Here is a 23,271-nt window from a genome sequence, read left to right as displayed (position 1 = left end):
ATCTTCCCAGACAAGGGCTCGAACCCATATCCCCTGCATTGGCAGGCGGATTCTTAACCACTGTGCTACCCTGGGGCAGGATTTTTAAGAGAGGCGGACAGGACTCAAGTGGAAAGGCGCTCGCCATTGTTCCATCGGGTGTGAGGGCAGGATGGGGGTGGTGGATGAGCAGACGCTGCGCCTCTGCTCCTGCACAGAGACCTGGGCAGGGCAGCCCCTGGGACTGGGGCAATGCATCCAACCACGATCCTTGGCTTCCTTCTCCCCACGGGAAGAGAGGAAGGGAAAGGGAAGCCAATGGACACTGGGTAGAATGTCTTCTTGGCAGTGGAATTCATTTCACCAGAGACCTGTGTCAATACCTTAAACTCCCTCGCCCTGCCCCAAATCCTCCACCTCAGAACGAATTTGCTGCTCTGTCTTCACCTGAAATTATCAACAGGGCAGCTGTCCAGAAGCCTGGGACCAGGAATGGGTCCTATTTAAAATCTGAGTTTTACGGAAGACAGCACGGCTGCCACTGTACCAGGCTCTGCATGGGCTCTGCAAACCACAAACATGTTATTTTGGGCGACACAATTTCTCCCATTTACCACGACCAATGACACCAGAGACACTAAGCCCAAGGCCTCTGCCCAGCTGGACTTCCAGCCCAAGCCCCTCTGCACGGATCTCCCCTCCCCCCCAACACGGAGCAGGCACTCACCTCCGTGAACACGTCCAGCGCGGCTCCGGCGCACTGGCCCGACTGCAGGGCCCGGAGCAGGGCGCCTTCATCCACGATCCCTCCCCGAGCACAGTTCACCACGCGCACCCCCTTCTTGCACTGGGCAAAGGTGCTGTCGTTCAGCAGGCCTGGAAGGGAGAGAGGAGCTTTCCTGCGGTGATGGTGCAAGGATCCCCCCATGCTCTCTGCACCAGCTTCAGAGGCCCTCCCTTCCCACCCCTGGCTCTTCCCCACACGCCTCCTTCCTGGGGGACCACGGCCTCTCTGGTCTCACTGCTCCCTTCCCAGATGCTCTGGGGCAGGAGTCCTCGTTCCGGATTTGGACCAGACTCAGTTTAGAAATGTCCCAAATATCCCTGAGATGGGAATGCTTCCTGCGGTGGCCCCAGGAAGTATCCACAGGATCACGGGTCCTGCACGTTGACTCAGCTCACCCAGACCCTGTGCGTCTCCAGCTAGCTCGCCCCTCCTCGGTCTGGTGCAGGGCCGTGTAACAAAGCATCCGTGCTCACAGGGTCTGGCTCAGTCCCCCACAGCTCATCACCAGCTGAGGCGGGAGGCCCAGACTGAGGACCCAGCCTCATCTGGTCTGTGGCTTCCGTGGCCAACCCACCAGGTAGGGACACACCTACCTGTGGTGGAGGGCAGGAGAGGTGTGTGCACAGTGATAAAATCACAGAGAGGCCAGATCTCCTCCAGGGGCAGCTGCTGCACACCAAAGGAGGCCGAGACCTCTGGCGAAATGATGGGGTCGTACCCTACAGTCTGGGGAAGAGAGAGAGGGGCAGTGTCATTATTAACTGTGAGTACTGGTATTATTAATCATGGTGACCATTTACAGAGCACTGACCCTGTGCCAAGCACTGCAGTTAAGCCTTCCCCAACACCAGCTTACCTTTCACGACAATACGGTGGGGTTGGCACAATTCTCCTTCCTCCTTTAGAGCGGAAGGAAGTGGGGCTTACACACTGGAGGGGGTGGGGCCAGAGTTCAAAGGGAGGTTCGCCCTCCTCCAAGCTCTGAACCACGAACGGGTGCAGGAGCAGCTGGACCTGTGGAGCTCAGATGCCCTCGGAAAGCGGGGAGCCCACTGAGGCAGGACGGTCCCGTGGGGAGCAGTGATGCGGTCGGAGGGCACGAGGGAAAGGAGGGGAGAAGCTGGCTGCAGCCGGAGACCCCACAGGCCAGAAGACAGGCAGTCGCACTGCCCACCTCAGCAGAGTGAGGAAGAGGTGAGAGAGGAGGGGGACGCCCAGCGGGGTTACCGACGAGACGGGACGCGCCACGGGGGAAGGGGGTGAGACAGCCGTGCGGACACCGGCGGCGAGAGTAGGGTCCCCTCTCTGGGAGGTTCTTTTAACAAGGCTTAAAGTGCATCTCATCTTGGAAAGCACAACTTGGTGACTCATCGCACAGAGAGGTACAAACGACTAATGACAGATCCTTTCAAGGCAGGTTTGACGGGTGGGGAAGGACATCAAGAGGAGGACAGTGAGACGTAAAGGCACCGTGCGGGTGGGGGAAGGACCCAGAAAGAACCCTGTTCTGGGCTGGCCAGGGAGGGGGCGGGCCCTCAAAGCAGAGGCACCTCCCTGAGGCCGTGGAGAAGCAGGGCAGGCTGACTTCTGGGAGATGCGGGCAGACAGGAAACTTCATCAACCCCAGGAAATCAGCCTGAGGTCATCACATGCTGATAGCAAGAGGGAAAGCTGGAGAAGACAGAGCTCGAGAGGTGGGAGAGAGGACGCAGCCTCACAGCTGTTAGGGGCCAACATCTCTGGCATTTACTCGTGTCTCACACCTGACCGATTAGGTACTATTATGTCCCTGTCTTACAATGAGGAAACTAAGGCAGAGGTTAAACGCTTTAGTCAAGGTGATAAAAGTAGCACGTGGTACTGCTGGGACACGGGGATTCTGACCCCAGGGGCCAGCACTCCAGTGCCTGCCCTCTAATCAGGGATGGAGTGGGGAAGCCCACAGCCCCACCTGAGAAAACAGGGGTAGAATGAGATGGAAACATCTTTCCTACCTAAGAAAGACCCTTGGGTGCCAGCCACACACCCCTCAGCAGGCACAGTGCTTTAAAGGCGGCCAGAGCAGCACAAGAAGCTGAGAAGCACGTGCGACCAGGTGAGAAGCACGCCCCTCTTGCAACAGCAAAGACCTACCCATTTCCTGCCTGGTCTGCCCAGGAGACCTTCCCAGGGCTCTCTCCATGGGCTCGGTCCATGTCTCAAAGGCACGGACGTCCTCAAGAAGGCAGGACAGCCAACTGAGCTGGGTGCGCCTGCAGGACCCAAGGTGTGGACTCTGACCCAGGAGCCCGGCCTGAGTCCTGCCTCAGTCGCTGTCAACTGCGTGTCAAGCTGCAAGTCAGCGCCTCCGGACCTGGGTCCTCAGCTCTACGTAAAGGAGCAGGTGGATGATTTCAAAGTCACCCCCTGCTCTGACTTCCAACAGTTCCATATTCCATGAAAAGAAAGCTCCTTAAACCCTGAGAAAATGTTCAGGGTTGGCCCAGGATTAAACCAAAACAAACAGAAAGAACACAAAATATAATACTTCAACAGTGGTTATCTCTAGGGGTAGAATTAATTTTTTTTTCTCCTTTATGCTTTTCTATGCTCTTTTAACTTCCCCCCCCACCCCGATCATAAATTTCTTTTGAAATTATGGAACTATAAAAGTTATTTTAGAAAATAATGACACAGAAGATGGCTATATCAAGTCAGCCCTCCTAGAGAAGAAACGGAAAACAGTTATGAACTGACGTGTAGCTGTAGGATCACATTTTTCATCCCCAGCCTTGTGGGAAAAAAAAGCCAAGTGGGCCCCACTCCAACCTTTGGTGGAGGTTTGGGAGAAACCCAAATGCCCTATGCCCTACAGGATCGTGAGCGCGTGACCACCTCAGGCTCACGTGGTCCTTTCCCCAGAAGTAACCTCCTCACTTCTCGTGGGGAGAATGAAATGTCCAGGGGAGGAGAGAAGATCCTGCCCTTGTTCTCACAAGTCTTCTTTGTCCTCTGGCTGGAACAACAGCCCCGTTCATCTCTAATCCAGATGTACTTTTGCTCACGTGGAGCGGGGAGAGGGCAGGGACGCCAGCGGAGGTCACAGAGCCAGGCCTGACGGAGTTCACACAATTCTATCTCCTCTGGGCTCTCAGGAGCCAAGACGCAGGGTGGGGCTGCCGAGAGAAAGGGTCCTGCAAGCTGAGCCTGGCCCGGTGCCCCCGCTGCAGGTGCCTGGAGCTAAAGGGGAGTGGACGGGTTGGGGAGGCAGGGGGTTAGCATCTGTCACAGCTGTCGGCAGGCCCTGACTCAGCTTTCTTTCATAGAGAGACAGTACCTCCTTCATCTGCAGACAGCTGCAGGGGACGAATTCTATCCTGTTCTCATTTTTCACTCAAGATACCCAGGGCAGACAGGAGCTGAACTCGACTAGGACTGGCTTTCTTCTATCAGGATACCATGTTGCGGGAAGTAGAAAGGGTGACATCAGACCCAGGAGACCAATCCTGAGTCGGGTCCTGATGTGGCCTGGAAAGGTCAGATGTCCTAACGTGCAGGGGTTGGGGCATGTTCAGATACACACCATCTATTATTCCTAGAGAGGAATCTTGGGGAGACACAGAAAGGGGTCCCCCACCTCAATCCCAGCCCCAGGACAGACTGCTGATGTTGGGGCAAGAGAGGAACCATAGCTTTTCAAGCAGTGCTCCAGGGTGACCTCCTAGCTGCTGCCCTAGAAGGCAGCCTTGGGAGGCTGACCGTGCTGCTTCTGGTCCCCCTGGCTCCCCGTGGATGAAGGAGGGCAAGGAGGCCTTCAAGGTTAGGGGCTCCAGCAGAGGAGCCTAACAGCCATGCCCGCTCTCTACCCCAGAGCCAATCTTTGGGCTTCGCATTGAAGCTCTCTCCCTACACAATGAAACCTTAAACAGAGACTCAGTATAAAACCCGATCAGTTCAAAGCTGCACAGCGAAGGCCCAGAGCCCCACCACCTGCTGTCTTCCTGGGCCCACACCCCACGTCCTTACTGCATGTCTAAACCTGAGGCTCTGCGAAGAATCTGAAAATCACTGCTCTAGGGCAGTAGGAATTCCAGGCACCAGACTGAGATGGCAGCTGCCTGTGCTGTGAAAGGCTGAGCACAGGGACGTGTGCAGGGACTGATGAACAGGGATCAGGGATAGAGACAGCGCTGGTGATGCAGGGCAAAGAGCACTGGGATGGGATGCAGGAGGCCCAGAGTCTGAGCTGGACTCCACTCCTTACTCGTCCTATTATCTTGAGCTTAACACGTAACCTTCCTGGGCCTCCGTTTCCTTATCTGCAAATCTGGAATAATAACATCGGCCCCAGAGGGTCGCTGTAAACATGATATTTAACACAGATCTCAGTAAATATCAGCAGGACCCTAAGGAATCGGGTGCCTCGGGTTCCATGTCCATCCACCTGGGCTAACTTCAGACTCATCACAACACTGGCCACAAAGAAACTGTTAAGAGATGCTGGTCTGCTCCTCTCAGAAAACCTTGATAAGAAAGTACAAGGCTCAGCCCCTGGCTGGCTGGGGCCTGTTAACCCATTGTAGGGGACAGGCCAGCTTGAATGAGTTGAGCCTCCAGAGTTATAACCTGTTATCCAGCAACAGTATTGAGAAAAAGTTTCAAGCAGAAAGAACATTATAGAGTGTAAGACCCAAATGATTCAGAACACCAGCAGGCTGCAGGCTGCCAGAATTATCCGGAAACACACATCTGTACCTGTGGCTCAAAGCAAGTCAGCAGCTGCTCTCAGGTGGCATCCAAGGCTCCTTCTACGCCTGTGCTGGCTGGGGGTGGCAGCATAGGTGGGCTCTTCCCCCACCCATCCCCACGCATACACCAGGTGGTGGTGGGAAGCCACCTGGCTAAGCTCCCCCTTCCCTAAGTGACCAGAGAGTCACAAAGAAAGGAAAGGAAAGAGGTGGTCCATCCCCAGCATCTGAGCCCAAGAAGGTCTCTCCTTCCAACTCCTGTGATATGAAGGGGTCAGCTCTTAAAACCTGATACCCTAGAGAGGGTCAGATAACAGTCATCCGTTAACAGCGTAATTAGGGATCACAGCCGGGCAACAGGCCAGGAACAGGATAAGAGCCCAGGTGCCGGGGAGAGGCGAGGATGCTAAGGGTAACCTTTACAGGCTTGGCTGCTCCGCCCGAGCCTGCCCAACCAGGACTACGTGTCCCCTACGCCTCCTGGTCCACTCTACATCTTTAATGAGGTTGTTCTCCCAAGATACTGTAACAAACCCAGTCCTTACTTTGACACCATTGCCTATGACCACACGGGGAACTCAATGCCAGGACCACTTCACAGTTTAATGAAACTGGTAGCCCACTAGGAGGATGGACGCTCAGAGACGTGAGGGCTCAAAGGGCATCTGCGTCTATGCTCACATCCCCTCTTCACATGCTCGCCAAGGCCAGGTGGTTATCTGGTCTTGCAGGTGTATCTGCAGTGATGGGGGACTCACTCTCTCCTGAGACCACTCATTCCATTGGCAGTCAGCTCTGTCTGTAGCTCTGCCACTCCAGCTTGCACGTGGTGGTCCTCCCTAGATCTACTTCTTACAGAGCATGACTCTTCCATAGGACTTCCCTTTGGCTGTTTGAAGGCCTCCACTATGACTTCCATATCTTGGTGGGCTCAGTGACCCCAGTGCCTTCAGCCCTTTCTTAGGAAGCACAGACATGAGCTCACCTCACGATCACCTTCTGTCTCCAAAGCTTTCACAGTCTTGCAGAACACGGGGTCTTGAATATTCAAATACTCCACGGGGGCTGACCAGTACAGAGCATGAAGAATGTCACCTCCCTTGCTCTGAAAGCCATACTTCTTTTAATGCTGCCAAAAGCCACATAACCTTTTCTATTGACCATGTCACTGTTAACCACACTGCACTGATGTTAACCAAAGGCCTCCTCCCCTAGAAAGGGCCTTCTATAATCACCTCTACACCCAAGCCTAGTTGCTTTGGGGGCACATATGTAGGGCACTGATATGTATTCCAGCTAAATTGCCTGTTAGGGTGCCCAACTCTTCTAGATTTCCTATGTCTTTTAGGACCTGATTCTGTTCTTTTAAGTATTCACTTCTCCCTGCTTCCTGCCATCCACAAGTGACACATCATCCAGGCGGTTGATGAGAAGGGTGGACAAGGCAGAACCCTGCACCATCCTGTACAATCTCCCTGTAGATTGAGACGGGTCTATCCTTCAACCAGTTACTAAGCCCTTAGCACCAAGCTCACGGTCTCCATCTTAACCCCAAAGGTATCATGAAAGATCTCAGCAACACTTGCTAAAGTCCACATGTGCAAGCAATCTAAATGTTCATCTTTGAGGGAATGGCCAAATAAAAGCAATTTATCCCTACTGCCGAATTCCTTGCAACAGTTTAAAAACATGGTAAATCTATTTATTCCAAGACATATGTTTTTATCTTAACAACATGCACGATATCCTAGTCTCTCTAGGAACAGAACTCCTATAGAGGCATAGAACCGTATGCATTCTATGAAAATGCATAAGAAAGAATCTAAGATTACATAGGCCAAACTGATGTTACCTGTGAGGACACTTGGATTGGGCTGGTCATCTAGGAGACCTTTATCTATATTTAGATTTCTATGAGAATGCATTAACTTATTATGTGATTAGAATATAATATTAAATAGTCAAGATATTTGACACCTAGGGAGTTTCATGATATTACCAGTTTAATTATTGATTTCCAAAGAGAGACCAAGACTAGTTTGAAATGACCCGTGTTTAGTAAACACTAATCAGACAGCATCCTGTCTGGATGCTGATAAATCGTCTGTTTTACAATTTGTTCAAGAATCTTCCTTCCTGTAAAGATGCAGAGGTAGAGAACAGACTTGAGGACATGGGGAGGTGGGGAAGGAGAAGCTGGGACAAAGTGAAAGAGTAGTACTGACATTTATATACTACCAAATGTAAAATAGATAGCTAGTGGGAAGCAACTGCCTAACACAGGGAGATCAACTCGATGATGGGTGATGACTTAGAGGGGTAGGATACGGAGGGTGAGAAGGATGCTCAGGAGGGAGGGGATATGGGGATATATGTATAAATACAGCTGATTCGCTTTGTTGTACAGCGGAAACTGGCACAACTGTGTGAAACTATTACACTCCAATAAAGGGAAAAAATTTAATTTAATTTAAAAATATAAAAATAAAAAAAAATTAAAAAATATAAAAGAATCTTCCTTCCTTGCCTTTAGAAAATCTTGCTCTCCACAGCTGCTCAAACATCAACCAAGGTTCAGGTGATGCAGGTCAGTGACTCTCTGCCCTGAGACAAGATGCAGAATGTGTTGGGACCCTGAAACATGTTAGGGAGCTGGGTCACAGTGAGCAGCTGAGCATGAAGGCAGGCCACTTGGGTCAGCGGGAAAGGACCAGAGCCAAGCTGCTCTCGAGGGGCCGATGTCAGGGGGACATTAAAAAGTGTGTTTCGGGTTTTCAAAGACCATGTTCCAGAAGCAAGACGGTCCAGAGTGACCCTCTAGAGACATCTGGACAGAAGAAACCCCCAGTGAAGCAGCTATGTGCTGCAACACAAAAAGGCACCCACACCCTTAAAACCATACTGGGAGTAAAACACGTGGGCACGTGGTGTGTGCTATGCCCGAAGACACAGATTAGCGCTTATAAGCAGGCTCTGGACATCTCTGAGCTGAGTCCGGTCAGTCACTCCCGCTGCTGACGCTCAAGGTCCTACACCCCTCCGTGCCTCTGGAAAGCAGCCCCGGCAGCAGTTAAGTAGCTGAGTGGTGCCGAAGGAACAGACACGCTTACCAATCGCTTCAGTTATTCAGGAAGTGAGGTGGGGCTTTTTGTCTGGCTTAAGTCACTGCCGAAGTTGCCAGTCCTTGACAAGGAGCCTTCCTGAGCTAGAAGAGCCTGGTAGGGGAGCCTAGGTAACGGAACAGCCACTGGACCTGGCAACCATCCCAAAGTCACCGTATCGTCAATGAAACGCTCACCTGTTAGGCTACGTGTGCCCTGAGTTTTACTTAACCCCCGACCCCTGCTTTTAGATGATCAGAATTTTCCATGAGCTGAACTTTACCTTGATCCCTCACAAATGAGGGAAACGGAGAAAGCGCTCCCTGTGGACTATGGCACCTGACCACCCCCGGCCACCCCTGCGCAAAGGAAGTGGCTTTGGTTTGTTTCCGTGATCAAGGGATCCTGCTGGGCCACACCCACCTCTCACGGCTCCTTCCCAGTGCTGAGGCTTAGCCAAGATGTCTGGTCGACTTCAATCAATACGCCAGGAAGTAGAGGCAGAGGGGGAAAAGGTGTGGCTTGTGGTACAAAGGGATGCCCACCTGGTTCTTGTTCACCATCCATTTGCTGTGAGCCCTTAGCAAAAACTTACAAACTCCAGAGGTCGATATAAAATCAAGGGTTAATCTATAAGGTCCCTTCTAATGCGATGAAGGTGGGAGGGACATACAGAAAGGAAGGAGCAAGGGGAAAGGGAAAATTCCATAGCAGCTCTATGTAAATTTTTCTGCAGCTGAAATGATCTGGTTTGCAAAACCATTTTCCTTAATGTTTAACTAAAGTTTTCCTTTCCTGGCTGCAGTTTGAACCCACGATCCCTCCCTCAACAGCCACAGTAAACATGGAGACGTCCGCCAGCCCGCCCAGCTGCCACATCTCTCTGGCTCATCTGGGCACCCCTGCGGGTTTCCTCTATTGGCTGACGGGCCCCCCCGCCCCTTGGAAGGTCTCCTGGATGGTCCCGGGGCGGGAGGAGGGGCACTGCTACTGATGACAACCCTCCCCCAACCAGAAGAACTACTGAGCTCCCAGCGTAGGATAAGACAGAGCCCTGGTGGGGGGCGGGGGTCAGGGATGATTTCTGAGAAACGTGTGAGGTCTCCATGATCATTTCACAGTGTAAAGACAGGCACCTTTCAATCTCTTCTGGACTATGCAGGGCAGCTAAAAGATGGATGGACAATTGCTCTGTTGTAAGGTTATAAATTTGTTCCTGTTTTCTGAATTATCACAGAAGACAGAAGCAGCAAAACAAGAAGGTCCTCGCAGAAGGGGAGGAAAGGAAGGGCAGGATACAAGACCCTTCTAGGCTCCACGAAGACTCAGGGCAATTACTCACCCCACAGTTGAAGGACCTCCACCAAGTATTCACAGATGTTGAATTCAAGGGTCTAGCTCAGTGGACCAATGTTCCCTCCCTCCCTGGCTTCACCACCTATTTACTCACGGGCTCTAAAGGGGGGTCAGACCCTCCCAGGACAAAGCCTTTAGCTTCTTTCAAGCAAAGCTGCCTCTTCCAAAATTGCTACAGGAAGCCCCACGTCAAAGTGGTCTGGTGACCTCTCACCTTCATCCCAAAGGATTGCATCCGGGTGGCCACCTCTCTCCCAATTCTGCCCAGGCCAAGAATTCCTAGGGTCTTTCCATTCAGCTCGGTTCCCATGAACTGCAAACAGACAAAGAAGCCGAAGTCAGCACCCAGAGTGGACCTCAGGCACCGAGCCAGGTGGGGTGAGGCATGTCTGGCTGCTCACCTTCTTTCGCTCCCATTTGCCATCCTTCATGGACGCCGTCGCCTGGGGAATCTGCCTGCAAGGACAGACACATTCAGCGGGCCCACCCAGACCCCGCCAGCCCAGGAAGGAGGTGAGATGTGAGGGCTGCACAGCCACCACTTCTGCCAGGCATCCCCCCAGGGAACCAAGCTCCAGTAGGGTCTGGGGGCTCAGGTTCGGAAACACAGAAGATGGTCAAGGGAGTGTACTGGGGGAAACTCTCAGCAAGACCTGACTTGGAGCCATGGGATTTCTGTCTCCAGCCAGGGGTCTGAGAAGAGGTTCGGATTCTCTCAGCTGCTGGAGTATCAGCCTGAGGGACTCTGGCCATGAAAAAGCAATACCTAATCCTCCAGGGTTTGTACGGATAATGAAATGGGGTATTGGGGAACTTTGATAACATCAAATGTTCCAGAAATTCAAAAATTTTTATTCTCCTATTTCATCCAGACCCACATCCTACAACATCTTCCACTGTATCAAGGGATAGCTAAATACTTATTCTCTCTTGAGAGTTAGGTTAGAATGGGGTAGGCAAGTGCTGTAGTCCAGACACTTCCAGCATCCATACCACCTCCTGTCCCACCACCACCACCACACACACACACTCCACAGCCTATCTGCTCCTGGTCAACACGGAGGTCTGAGTCTCTATGTGTTTTCCAGAGAGGACAAAGGACGTTAGGGCAATATGAGAGGTTGGAGGGCAAGATATGTCATATGGGACATGGTCCTCCAGGCTGCTCCGGAAGCGAGAAAGGAAGAGATAGGGAACAGTGTTTAAACCTCAGCTCATTTAACGTTCACAAGGTTGGGGGTGGCCACTGGGGGTTAAACACCTCGCCCAGCATCACTCAACTCGAAGTAGCAGAATCGATTCAAAAGCCAAGGAAGACATCCCCACCAGTCAGCCTCCTAAGTATTTAAATGCAGGCTTTCCTGCCGGCCACGAAATTCAGAGGTGTGTGTATGTCTGCGTGTGTGAGAGAGAAAAGAGAGATTCCAAGATAGCTGTTCCTGTATTTCCACTTCACTGACTTATAAAAAGCATCTTTCCTGTCTACACGTTACCAGGACACAGACTCCAAGGGTAAGGTGACAGGGAATCTGTTCTACGATCCGAGTCCCATGAACTCATGGATAAACTCAGCAAAGCTTACATAACAAGTTCATGGAAGAAGCTCCATCTCACTGCTCTGGCCCACCAGGCCTCACTTCAGGGATGCCACAGAGGACAGTGAGTTGCCTTGAGAAAGTGCCCCCTCCTCAGCAAAGCCAGCCTGATCAAACGCCTCTGACCAAGTGAGACAGCCCCTGCCTGCCTCCTTCTCTGTCCTCTCACCTCCCGACCTCTGCCCACCCGGCTGCATGGTGCCGTCTAAGAGGTGTGTGTGTAGCACCACGGAGCACAGGAAACCCTCACTCCCTCCCTCTGGGTGCTCCGCCCAGCTGGCCATGGCACCTGCCCAGGTTTCAACATTTTGGGGTCCTCACCAGGCCAGTCTGGGGAGGACCATGACATGGGCAAGGGACCTCCCAAGAGACCAGCCTGACTTACAAGAGAGAGTAAAGCAGGCAGAACGGTGAAATCTACATTTGTTGTGTTCTCCTCTCTTTCTTCCCATGTCCTTGTTCTTCTCCAGCACCTCAGGAACAGGCATCTGTTCACAGTTCCCCACCATGAGGCCCATTCAGACCTGTCCTCCACCCATATTACCCGGTGATCTCAACTTTACCGTCCACACCTCCCATCCCCTGTACTGACTACACCAGCACACAGTGGGCTATGAGAGACTGGTGACTCCTTCCTAGAGGGTGCTTATTTCTCAGTGTTGATGAACCTTTGATGAGTGAGGACATGATGAGTGGTTGCCAACAGGGCACTTCCCCTAAATCATGCCACTCTGCCTACTCCTTTAAGTAAAGCTGGTATTGGAATAGGAGGAAAATTATACCTGACTCCCAAGGGAAACACCACCTCCAGATAAAATGTGAGAGAATTAGAAAGCTGCACTGGGACCCCTCCCTCACCCCACCCCACCCCCAAAAAAATCACCGAATTTAATAGCACAAGTGACACCAGGGCATCAGGCCTCAACATTTCTCCAAACGTTCTAGGCAATTCAGAGAGCCAACTCAGGGACCCTTTCCGGGCTGGGTCCCTTCTGCTGTGCAATCCTCCCTGTTTTTCCCTTCCTCCAACCTCCTCTCCTCTTCACTGACCAGTGAATATCAGTGAATACCTAAGATCTCAGGTAGAAACCTTGGGGAAGAGTTAGAACAAAGGTGAACTCCCCCAGATCCTCTCCCAGCAGGAGGGAGAACAGGTCTTGAGGAGGGAAAAGAGTCATTTCTCAGTCCCAGAAGGTTTCAGGCCTGAGTAGAGAAGTAAGGGGTCTTAGCCGCCCGGGTTCCCTGGTTTAAGAATCTGTGGATCTGCAAAGAGACCCAGAGCATCTCCCTACCCGTCCATTCACTTCTTGCCCTCCCCACTGACCCACTGCCTGTTCAACAGCAGTGCTCACACAGTCGCTTTACCACCCAACACAGAAAGACTCACGCACATTCCATCCAATATCCATTGGCCCCTCGGCTGCCCCGTCTCCTCAAGAGATTTGACCACTTGAGATCCCTTGTGTTATGAACCCACAGGTCAGCACAGGGATCCCAGGGCAGCTTTCTATTCCATTCTGTTACATACAGATCTGCGAAGACAGTGACAGAGGTAAACCCTAAGGGAATTAGTGAGGGACACAGCCCAGCTGGGAAATCCAGAGAGAGCTTCTTGGATGAATTAACACTAGAGCTTAATCTTGAAGAATGACGGGGAAGGATGCTCCAGGCAGCAGAAACAGCATTTGTGAGGCTTAGAGGTTAAAGAAGACATTATGTGCGTGGAAACCGACTGCTGTGACGAGCACCGAGGATGGATGTGGAGAGTGCTAATGAGTAAGGAGAAACAGAAGATCACACACACACTGATTCTCCCAGCGAGCCTGCTCCCAGGCAACGAGCAGCAGCCCTGTAACACCTCCCCTCTCCCCATTTGCAAACAACCTGAGAAGCCCCCCGACCTCGGTGTGCCAGAATCAGCGTAATGAAGGTTCAGTTGAGGACTGACGGCCTTGAAGGTTCTTAGCCTGCATGTTGCCAGACTGAAGTGTTTCCAAGTTTCTCGGGGTCAGTGTGCTTAGGGAGTTGTAATAATTGACAGACCACAGAGAGCGACTCTGCTCAGAAGTCAGGGACTTACCTGGCCAGGCACATGATCATCCCACAGGTGAGCTCCGCGGCGCTGAGGCTATTCCCATTGGGGGTGCTAAAGATGGAAGAAGAGGGGGGACGTCAGTCGGCCAGACCCAGGATTCCCACTGCTGTCCCAGTGGAAAGCCTCTAGCGCATGCTGTGCCCTCTCTCCTGCTCCGTGAGCTTACCCGTTCTTTTTTTCGTCTTACGTAGTTTCATAGGTTCTTTTCTTTTTTACGTTCTTTAAAATTGAAGTATAGTTGCTGTACAATATTACATAAATTACAGGTGTACAATATAGTGATTCACAATTTTTAAAGGTTATACTCCATTTATAGTTATTACAAAATATTGTCTATATTCTCCATGTTGTACAATATATCCTTGTAGCTTATTTCATACCTAATAGTTTGTACCTCTTAACCTCCTACCCCTATATCGCCCCTCTCCCTCCCCACTGGTAACCACTAGATTGTCCTCTACATCTGTGAGTCTGTTTCTTTTTTCTCATATTTACTAGTTTGCTATACTTTTTAGATTCCATATGTAAGTGATATCATACAGCATTTGTCTTTCTATGTCTGGCTTATTTCACTTAGCATAATGCCCTGCAAAACCATCCATGTTGCTACAAATGGCAAAATTTCATTCTTTTTATGGCTGAGTAGTATTCCATTGTGTATATACATATCACGTCTTCTTCATCCAGTCATCTGTCGATGGATACTCAGATTGCTTCCGTATCTTGGTAATTGTAAATAATGCTGCTATGAACCCTGGGGGGGCACCTATCTTTTCGAATTAGCGTTTTTGTTTTCTCAGATGTATATGCAGGAGTGAAACTGCTGGGTCACGTGGTAGTTCTATTTTCAGTTTTGTGAGGGACCTCCGTAACTGTTCTCCACAGTGGCTGCACCAATTTACGTCCCCACTAACAGTGTATACGGGTTCCTGTTTCTCCACATCCTCACCAACATTTTGAACTTACCTGTTCTTAATGCAAACCCCTAATGCTACGCCACTGCCCTAGATCCTCTGATGGACTCCTGCTCTGACCCCAGGGCTGGAAGAAAACCTCTTTTCCCTGGCTTTATGTTTTCCTGCAGAGGGACCTCCATTTGAGAAACACACCTGGCCTCTCTCTCCCCAAACTCACTTCCGCACAGGCAGAGAAGCATCTCACTAGACTGGGAGAGAGGCATGTGGCTCAGCCCTTTTCTCCCTCCTCTTACTTCAGGATCTATCTGCCTACAGAAAGCACAAATCCCTGCTGCTCCACGCCATCAATCTTTTTTTTTTTTTTAATTTTTATTGGAGTATAGTTGATTTACACTCTTGTGTTAGTTTCATGCCATCAGTCTTCCAGAGGCTGTACCAGTGACACATGCAGAGGTCAGCACTTTGCCCACAGATCTTTATCAAGTTGCCCAACCTGGCTTTTACTAGTAACAAAGCTAATATTTTTATCTCCTCCTGTTTGACTTCTCTTCCTATTTCTCAACAAGTTCTGCACTGAGAAAGCATCCTCACATGTTAAATCAGAGGGCAATGTTGACTCTACCCGTCTTTCAGGAAGGAAAACAGAGATAAAACCCATGAAACTATTTTTCTTTTCTTAAAGGCTTTTTCTTGTTATTTTTGGAATAACTTATTAACACACGTATTCACCCTCCTTTCCCTCTACTGGGTCTTTTCTTCTCTGGAAATGAAGGTTGTGAGGAGAAAAAAGATTAAGAGATTCTATTTTTTAAAAAATTAAACAGAAAAATGAAAGGATTCTCAGAGTCTGTCTTTCCATAAGAACACCTGGCTTCCTGTGGCCCCCAGCGAATGCCCAGGCTATACGGCATACGGGAAGAGGTGTGGGGACCAGGGGACTGCTGCCTCTGGGTCCAGGACAAGATTGGAGGATGGATACTGGTTAACATTTCTTCTGTTGGCTATTGACGTCAGGCAGAAGATCCGGTCAGTTAACCCCTACCCTATAGAGGGAAGTGGAGGGAAGGGAGGGGAGAGTCTCCAGGACAATGAGGCTCCCGAGGGAAGAGAAAAGGCTCGAGGACAGAGAAGTGGACGAGGTTAACCTTGCCACACCATCTACATGCCAGACGGGAGCCAGAAATGAGTGTTGCCTAGCGCTGGCAAGCTGCCATGATGTTTGCCCTGGGTTTATGCAAAAACAGCTGTGACGGGGACCCTTTCTCTCCTTGCCCTGGAGTGTGAAAGCGAAACTGGGGCCCCGGGCCCAGAAGGGTGCAGGGAAGTGAGGAAGAGAAAGAGTTGGAAGAGTCCGTCTACTAGCAAAGGTTGTGCATCTGCACAAGGGAGACCACAGTCATGCAGAACCAACAGAACCTGTTTCCAGGTGGAGCAGTTGGTGGGGGAGGGCAGGGCTGCAGCAGGGACTGAGACAAATCCACCAACATCCTTCTGATTCCCCAGCCAGGCTGCAGGTGTGCGAGAATCTGTAGGGCGGGTTTGTGAAGCATTTGGAGGTGACCAAGAGAGCCTCCGTGTCAAAAACCCGGGGAACCAGCAGGGGACCTCTGGGAAGCCCTTCTCATTCTCACCCGGCTTTTTCTACAGGCGTTTCCTCCCTCCTCGAGCTCAGTCCCCACACCCACCCACCCCCACCACCTCCATGACATACTTCATGACCAGGATGCCCTTCCTTGTTGCGGCCTCCAGGTCCACGTTGTCCACGCCCGTGCCAGCCCTGCCCACCACCTGCAGCTTCTTGGCCGCGTTGATGATGTCAGAAGTCACCTTGGTAGCCGAGCGGACAATAAGGCCCTCGCAGTCCTGAGGCAGAAGAAGAAACACCTGGATCCACAGAGTTGGTCTTCGAGACCTCGTAGAGCCCCCTTTATCCAAAGTGGGAGTTCCTGCAGGCTAGCTGACTTTGGATATATTCAAGGAAAGGAAGGCGTGTGTATGCACACACATCTGAAAGTCTCCTCTATCAGTCAGGCTTGGATTCAAATCCAAGCTCCAGCCCTAACAAGCTATGACTCTGAGCTTCGGCCTCCTCAAGACAGGAAGGTACAACCCCTGGCATGATATCTGGCAGCTCAATGGATAGCACTTCCTCCATCGGACATGGAGCTACTGATGGGAGAGGTGGGACTTGATTCTGCTTTGTAAGCCCCTATGCCTGGTACACAGAAGGCACTCAATAAACAAATAAACGCATAAAAGACAAATTGTTAAAAGAAAAAAAATTTCCTAAAATAGAAACCAAAGTAAGGGTAAGGGGAGAGAATAATTAAACTGGTCCATAGTTACTCGGAGAACCAAGCAATATTAGACTAAAAATATACATATGTGAAAAATTAGAATTTCTGGCTTCATCATAGCCATTTTACTCAGGCTAAGCCAGACCCCAGGACAATCTTCCTTCGGCTCATCCAGAATCCAGCTGCATCTTCTGCAGAATGAGGATGCTGTTGCCAAACACCCAATGAGAATCCCCAGGAAATGGAGCAGGTGAGCAAATGTACACTCTGCCCCGAGTTGGCCATCCCAGGCTGGTGTGCAAGCAGCAAGGGTCCCTGCATATGCAGCAAGAGCCTGGGCTTCTAGGCCTAGGGCTGGCGATGACAAGTCAGGTCCCTGTGCCAAGTCATGTCACCCCCGCCCCGGTCTCCTTCTGTAACGTAAGAGCATAGGAACAGATGGCCCCTGGGATCCCTCCCATGTCTGATCTGACACCCGTAAGTCACACTGCACTTCCCCAGTGGAGCACTCAGCTGGATCCCATGAGAACCTCTCTCTTCCCTCCCCACCACACAGATTCCAGAGACAGAGAAAGGCCGTGGGCATCTGACTCCTAGGGCGAGGGCCCACACTGTGTTTACTGTGAGCAAGCCCAGAGCCTTGGAACGAGTTTGGACAAGTCACATGCAGAGAGAGCAGAGAGTTATCTTCTCTCCACCGGACAGGAGAAGAGGAATGAAGCTTACGCTGCAGCCCAGTTAGATCTGGAGGGCGTCTCAACACTGGGACCATTGCCCAAGAGAGGCTGCAGAATTACTTCTCTGGAGGTGTGGAGGCTTCATGCATCCCCCCTGGCAGGAGGACTGTGCCAGACCACAGACAGCTGGATGGAGGACCCTTCATGGCCACTCTGAGCCCTTTTGTGTCTGTGGTTCTGAAATCGAATGCTCCTTGGATGCACGCTCCAAAGCTGCCTGCCCTTCCCCAAACCTTGGGAATCTCCTTCTCACAGGACAGACTGGCTGCAGAAGAGGATGCAGACTCTCCAGGAGTCCACCCCATTCCTGCAGACCCTGAGGACAAGCACAGAAACAGCAAGGAGTTTTTCTTTAACAAGCACAGCCTCTCTCGGAAGAATCTCCCTTATGGAGATTTATTCTGCAGTCTCTCTCTCCTTTTCCCCCAAGGGTGTGTCCCAGCTTTCTTTGAAGCCAAGAAGTCCGAGGAGCCTCCAGTCAGACCAGCACAGATGTACATGCAGAGCTCGCCCATCCCAAGTGGGACTCTGCCTTTGCAGACTCCCGTTCAGCTGACGCTGGTCCCACACGATCCAGGTATCCCTGTGGCCAGAGTTCACGAGCTTTCAAGACCTCTTACACCTTCAACTACCTCTGTTTCTGTTCATTCAAACACATCATCAATTAATTCATTCAAGGGAATTCCCTGGTGGTCCAGTAGTTAAGACTCTGCACTTTCACTGCTGAGGGCACGGGTTCAATTCCTGGCCAGGGAACTAAGATCCCGCAAGCCACACGGTGTGGCCAAAAAAAAAAAAAAAAAAAAAAGAGAGAGAGAATTCATTCAATCAGCACACATTTACTGAGAGCCTGCGTGCCAACCTATCTCCTGCTGATCCTTCAAAACCCCTGCACTCCCAGGCACCGCCTTCTCAGGCCCCATGTCATCCTTCTGAGACTCTCCTCTACTTATGAAAACTACCCATTTGCAAATCCGCCCACCTCCTCCCTGCAGTTTGCTGGGATTATAACTTTCTTCTGCAGCATCCCAAGGTCCTCTCTGGCACCGCCGCAGTGGGAATCTCAACACTGCACCCACTCTGCTGTCTACTGTTCTCTGCTCTGTGTGTCCTCTGTCTGTGTGTGAGTGCCGGCTGGAACAGACATTTGCTACACTTGGTTTCCCTCCCACTCCCAGTCCCTCAGCTGCCTCAGAGCTGAAAAACAGCAGGCCACTGTTCTGCTGGACTTATGGCTGTCCCGGACAAACTATGCCAGCTCAGCAGTGGAAACCCATTCGCATTCCTCAAGTTCACACATGCTTCCTTTCCCAAGGAGGACAGGCTTCGCCTCGGGAGTGATTCTAGCATTGCTCTTGCCTCTGACTTACATCATAGGGGAAGTCAAAGAGACTCTCCAGATCACGTTCCCCAGCTATAGAGAATGCAGGTAGGCACTGTGTGGCACGATATGAGTGATCCTGATTAAGAAGATGGCTACTTAACTTTTGCAAACCAAATCCTAGCGTAAAGGCTGGAAATTTGCTATTTTTAAAGAGCCTTCCTTGCATGGAAATTTATTCCCTTCTTTTCCTTTCTTAAAATTCTGAGATAAAGATATAAAAGTGCTTCGGTAAATCAAATGCATTACCAGCAAGCGTTTCGTGGATTCTGACCAGCATTGCTGTTTAATGAAACAGAAGAAAATGTCAGAACGCAGCATATGCAGTAAAGGTATTCTTCCATGAAACTTTAGTGTATGTGTGTACACATATGTGTGTGTTCACTGAATTAGGGTGGGAAATGAATTTCCTATTGTGGGTCACGGTCAAAGCTTCAAAGCCACTGATACATGCTAAGATTTAAATGTTCCTGCATATTAGGTTTATTTAAGATGTGACAACTGCTGACAGAAGAGGGGTACACAGTCTAAGAGAGAGTTTTGTTGAGTTCCAAACAAGATGCTTTATTATTCCAAGCGTGTTTTCCAAGCTTTTGACTAAGGCCCACAGTAAAAAACACGTTTAAGTTGTGATTTTATACTCACATACCACACACACCACGACCACACACATAATTGAAACAAATTTCGTGACACAATATTTAGCCTTACTATCTGCACTGCTCTCTGATATTTCTTATTTCGTTTTTTTAAATGCTAATCACAACCCAATAAACGGACTTCATTACCCACTAATGAGCTTCAAGTCTGAAAAGCATGGTTCTGGGGAATGATTGTACTTCCTGACCACAGAGTGAGAAAGAGTAAATTGTGCCTGCCCAGAATACCAAGCAGTGGGGACGGAGGCTGCGCCTGGTTCAGGCAATGTGCTCCAGTTTCTTTCAGTATTAAAGAGATTTAGGGACTTCCCTGGTGGTGCAGTGGTTAAGAATCCGCCTGCCAATGCAGGGGACACGGGTTCGATCCCTGAGCCAGGAAAATCCCCCATGCCACAGAGCACCGTGCATCACAACTATTGACCCTGCGCTTTAGAGCCCATGGGCCACAACTATTGAGCCCATGTGCCACAGCTACTGAAGCTTGCTTGCCTAGAGCCTGTGCTCTGCAACAAGAGTTGCCACCACAATGAGGAGCCCACGCACCACAATGAACATGCTTGCCAGAACTAGAGAAAGCCCTCAAGCAGCAACAAAGACCCAATGCAGCCAATAAATAAATAAAATAAATAAATTTATAAAAAAATAAAAAGGTTTAAACAGGGGAAGGCAGGGGCACTAACCCAGACACCTCTCCATGCAGAATAACAAGAGGCAGTGCATATACGAGGACCCTCCAGTGGCCCAAGGACACTAACCAGCATTCTGAACCCAGTGTTTTTCACAAAGACAGACATGAAAACTGGAAATTCCCAAACCACCCAACAGTGTAGCCAACAAACACCCCTCCTCTCCTGCCAGGAGATTTCAGTGCCTTTAAAACAACCTCCAAGTTCCAGCCCCAGATTCCCAGCACCCACCCAGCCAACCTCCCAACATCATGGAACGCCTCCACTAGTGACCAAAGCCTCCTATTCTTGTCAATTCCGCACTTACTTACCACTTCTTCACCCCACCCTACCCCCAGGGATATAGGATTTTAATTTTCATAAGAAAGCTGGAAAGCCAAGTCCAGGCCACTCTTCCCAACCTAGTGGTCTGGTGAAGGTGAGGGTCAGAAGCTAGTCTAGAGACCACTCCACTGCCTTCTGGCCACTGCCCTCTGGCCACCCAGAGTCAATGCCATTGATACCATCTGCACAAAAGAGGAGGTGACAAGTGTGAGGCGCCTGCCTCCCATCCAGTCCTGGATGCTCCAAGGATCAGGTCCTAAGCTCTTGGCCCTTGGAGTCCAGGCTGATCGACCCCTTCTCTACACCTGTGCCGCAGCAGAGCAGGTAGCAGCTAGGCTGCTGGAGTTCTCATTAAGCACTCAAGTACTGTGTCATCTGGCCACTTGTCTCACCGTGTGTTGGCCAGGCTTCCTAACTAGCTGACAAGCTTCTTGAAGACAGGGACCAGCCAGAAACTTCTCTGAGTACAGGACAGGGGCTGGAGACAGTACCACGGGGGAGAAGCAGGCAGGGGTTCCATGGAGAAACACGGCAGCAGGTACAAAGGCAGTTATGAAGACCATGCGATCGACTCCCAGCTACAGCAACAGCAGTCACCTCCGTGGTTTGATTTAATGACTCTCGGAGGAGAGAAGCGTGGAGGGGGTGGATTCGCGCTGAGGCTGGTTGATGCTGGCGGGAGGCTACACTGCGGGGTGTGGGAGTTGAGGATAGGGAAGAATACATCCAGATGCGTAGGGTAGAGACACCTGGGAGCTGGGTGCAGTACAGAAGCAAGAAGTGCAGAAACTGGAGTGAAGGTTCACAAAATAAATGCTATAAGCCTGGACGAGGCTACCAAATCTCGCAGGATTTTTAGAAACAAGGTAAATATCTGAAGTAGACTGCACTAATTATATAGCACAACAAACGGGAATACATTCCTGAGAAAGATTTGCTAAGAAATATACGGTTCCTGAGGGCTTTGGGATCGGATTCGTGTCGGATCTGGCCATTCCTGACCACAATAAGACCAAAGATGAGGCCATCCGCCGAGGTCACTGATGGAGACGAAGCCTGCGCCCGTGGCCCGCGGCGCGGGGATCTCGGGCGGCCCGCGCCCGCTCCTCTTTCCTCCGAGCGCTCCCAGGCGGCCGAGGGGCGGTGAAAACTCTCAGCAGTCTTGCATCAGACGAAAGGCGGGTATGGCCTTTGCCGCCCCAGCCGGGCCGCCTTCCCTGCTGCTTCGCCAGCAGCCACGGGACAGGCTGGGACTCCGCCAGCTCCCCCCACTCCCCCAGGGAAGGCAGGACTTGGCTGGGCGAGCCAGGGCTTGGCAGAGGAAGGATTGCCGGTCCCTGAGTTCCAAGCAGGGAAGCCACTTTGGCGCCCCTCCCCCGGCGCCCCCACGCGAAGCGAGGAGAGGCGGCGCCAGGCTGCCAGGGCCACGGGGCGCAGAGGCGCTGGGAAGCCGCGCTGGCATCCTGCAGGCAGCCTGCAGGACGAGTTAGAGCAGCATGCACTTTGCAATGCTGGCGGGAGGCATGCCCACGTGAAACACGCGGTTGCAAACTGAGCGGAAAGTTTGCATCCTGCAGCTCGCCGCCGTTTGTTCCTCCCTCCTTCTCCTCCCTCCCCAGCCGCCGTCCCAGCCCCCAGTCTCGGGAGACCCCAAGACTGACTGACACCAGGGAGGGGGTAGGGGCGGGGCGCCCTGGGCCAGGAGAGGCCATCTAGTGTCCGCGGAGGAAGCCAGGCACCCTCGTCTTTCTCGCGCTCGCCTAACCTGCAGCTCGGCTATCAGCTCCTCTTTGCTCAGGTTCTGCTTCTCCACCACCTGCAGCCCTCCATCTTGCAGGATCTTCCGGCAGCAAGGGTCCAGGCTATCACTGATAAGCACTTTCCGTAGATTTGCAAAGGCCATTGCTGGGGTCGGCCTCGGAATCGGCAGCTTTCCCTGGGCAGAAACACCTAAACCGAGAAGCGGCTGCTGCGGCTGGCGGGCTGGTGTAACTGGGCAGGATTCGCGATCTCCCGCTCCTCCTTCATCTCCCCCTCCCGCTCCTACCGTCTCCTTTTGATTGGACAGAAACGCTCCAACTCTCTGTGGCTCCGCCCCCTCCTCGCGGTTCGGCGCCTTCAGACCACGCCCACTTCATTACTCCAGGGAGATGAACTTCTGTCTCAGTCAAAGCATTTCTCTACACCTGGTGAGCATATAGAAGCACAGTTTACGCTGAGTAGCTGATTCATATCTGAAATAAAATGAGAACTATTCATTCTCACTGTGAGAGAAACGTTTCATCTTCGCTTCTTTCCTCCTTCGCTAATTTCTTAACAAGCGTATACTGAACGCACCTACTATGTGCAAGGCTGGATGCTGGATGCTGAAGGGGCTCGAACATCAAAAAGACGCAGCCCCTTTCCTCTGGTGGCCTAACATCGACGATACCAAAGACACAGACGCGGAAAGTTAAATAATGAAAAGCAATAGGAAATTATTTCTGAGACCTGGCAAGGCAGTGATTAATTCCAAATGAATGGTGCAGTGAGAATTTTGACCTTAAAAGAGAGCAAGGGCCTGGTGCATTTGGACCAACCAAAATGTTTGTTCAAGTTCAATATTCTCCTCTTCCTCTACTTCCTCTCTG

General features: G+C 51.2%; 1 protein-coding gene across 1 annotated transcript in view; it reads right to left on the bottom strand.

Annotated features, from left to right (window-relative positions):
* Window positions 1-22,683, bottom strand: part of PHGDH (phosphoglycerate dehydrogenase) — a 30,957-nt gene extending 8,274 nt beyond the window's left edge. The window contains exons 1-7 of the mRNA XM_057720764.1: window positions 22,407-22,683; window positions 16,269-16,420; window positions 13,626-13,691; window positions 10,352-10,406; window positions 10,165-10,263; window positions 1,360-1,492; window positions 707-855 (exon numbers count right to left, since the gene is read on the bottom strand). Of these exons, the coding sequence (XP_057576747.1) occupies window positions 707-855; window positions 1,360-1,492; window positions 10,165-10,263; window positions 10,352-10,406; window positions 13,626-13,691; window positions 16,269-16,420; window positions 22,407-22,544 (792 nt within the window). The 5' untranslated portion in view covers window positions 22,545-22,683. The remainder of the gene's footprint in view (window positions 1-706; window positions 856-1,359; window positions 1,493-10,164; window positions 10,264-10,351; window positions 10,407-13,625; window positions 13,692-16,268; window positions 16,421-22,406) is intronic.
* Window positions 22,684-23,271: the final 588 nt, after the last annotated feature.

Source organism: Hippopotamus amphibius, chromosome 1 (genome assembly GCF_030028045.1).
Source record: "Hippopotamus amphibius kiboko isolate mHipAmp2 chromosome 1, mHipAmp2.hap2, whole genome shotgun sequence".
In the NCBI taxonomy this organism is placed as follows: Eukaryota; Metazoa; Chordata; class Mammalia; order Artiodactyla; family Hippopotamidae; genus Hippopotamus; species Hippopotamus amphibius.
The sequence above is the reverse complement of the archived record's forward strand: the minus strand, read 5'-3'. Positions and strand labels throughout refer to the sequence as shown.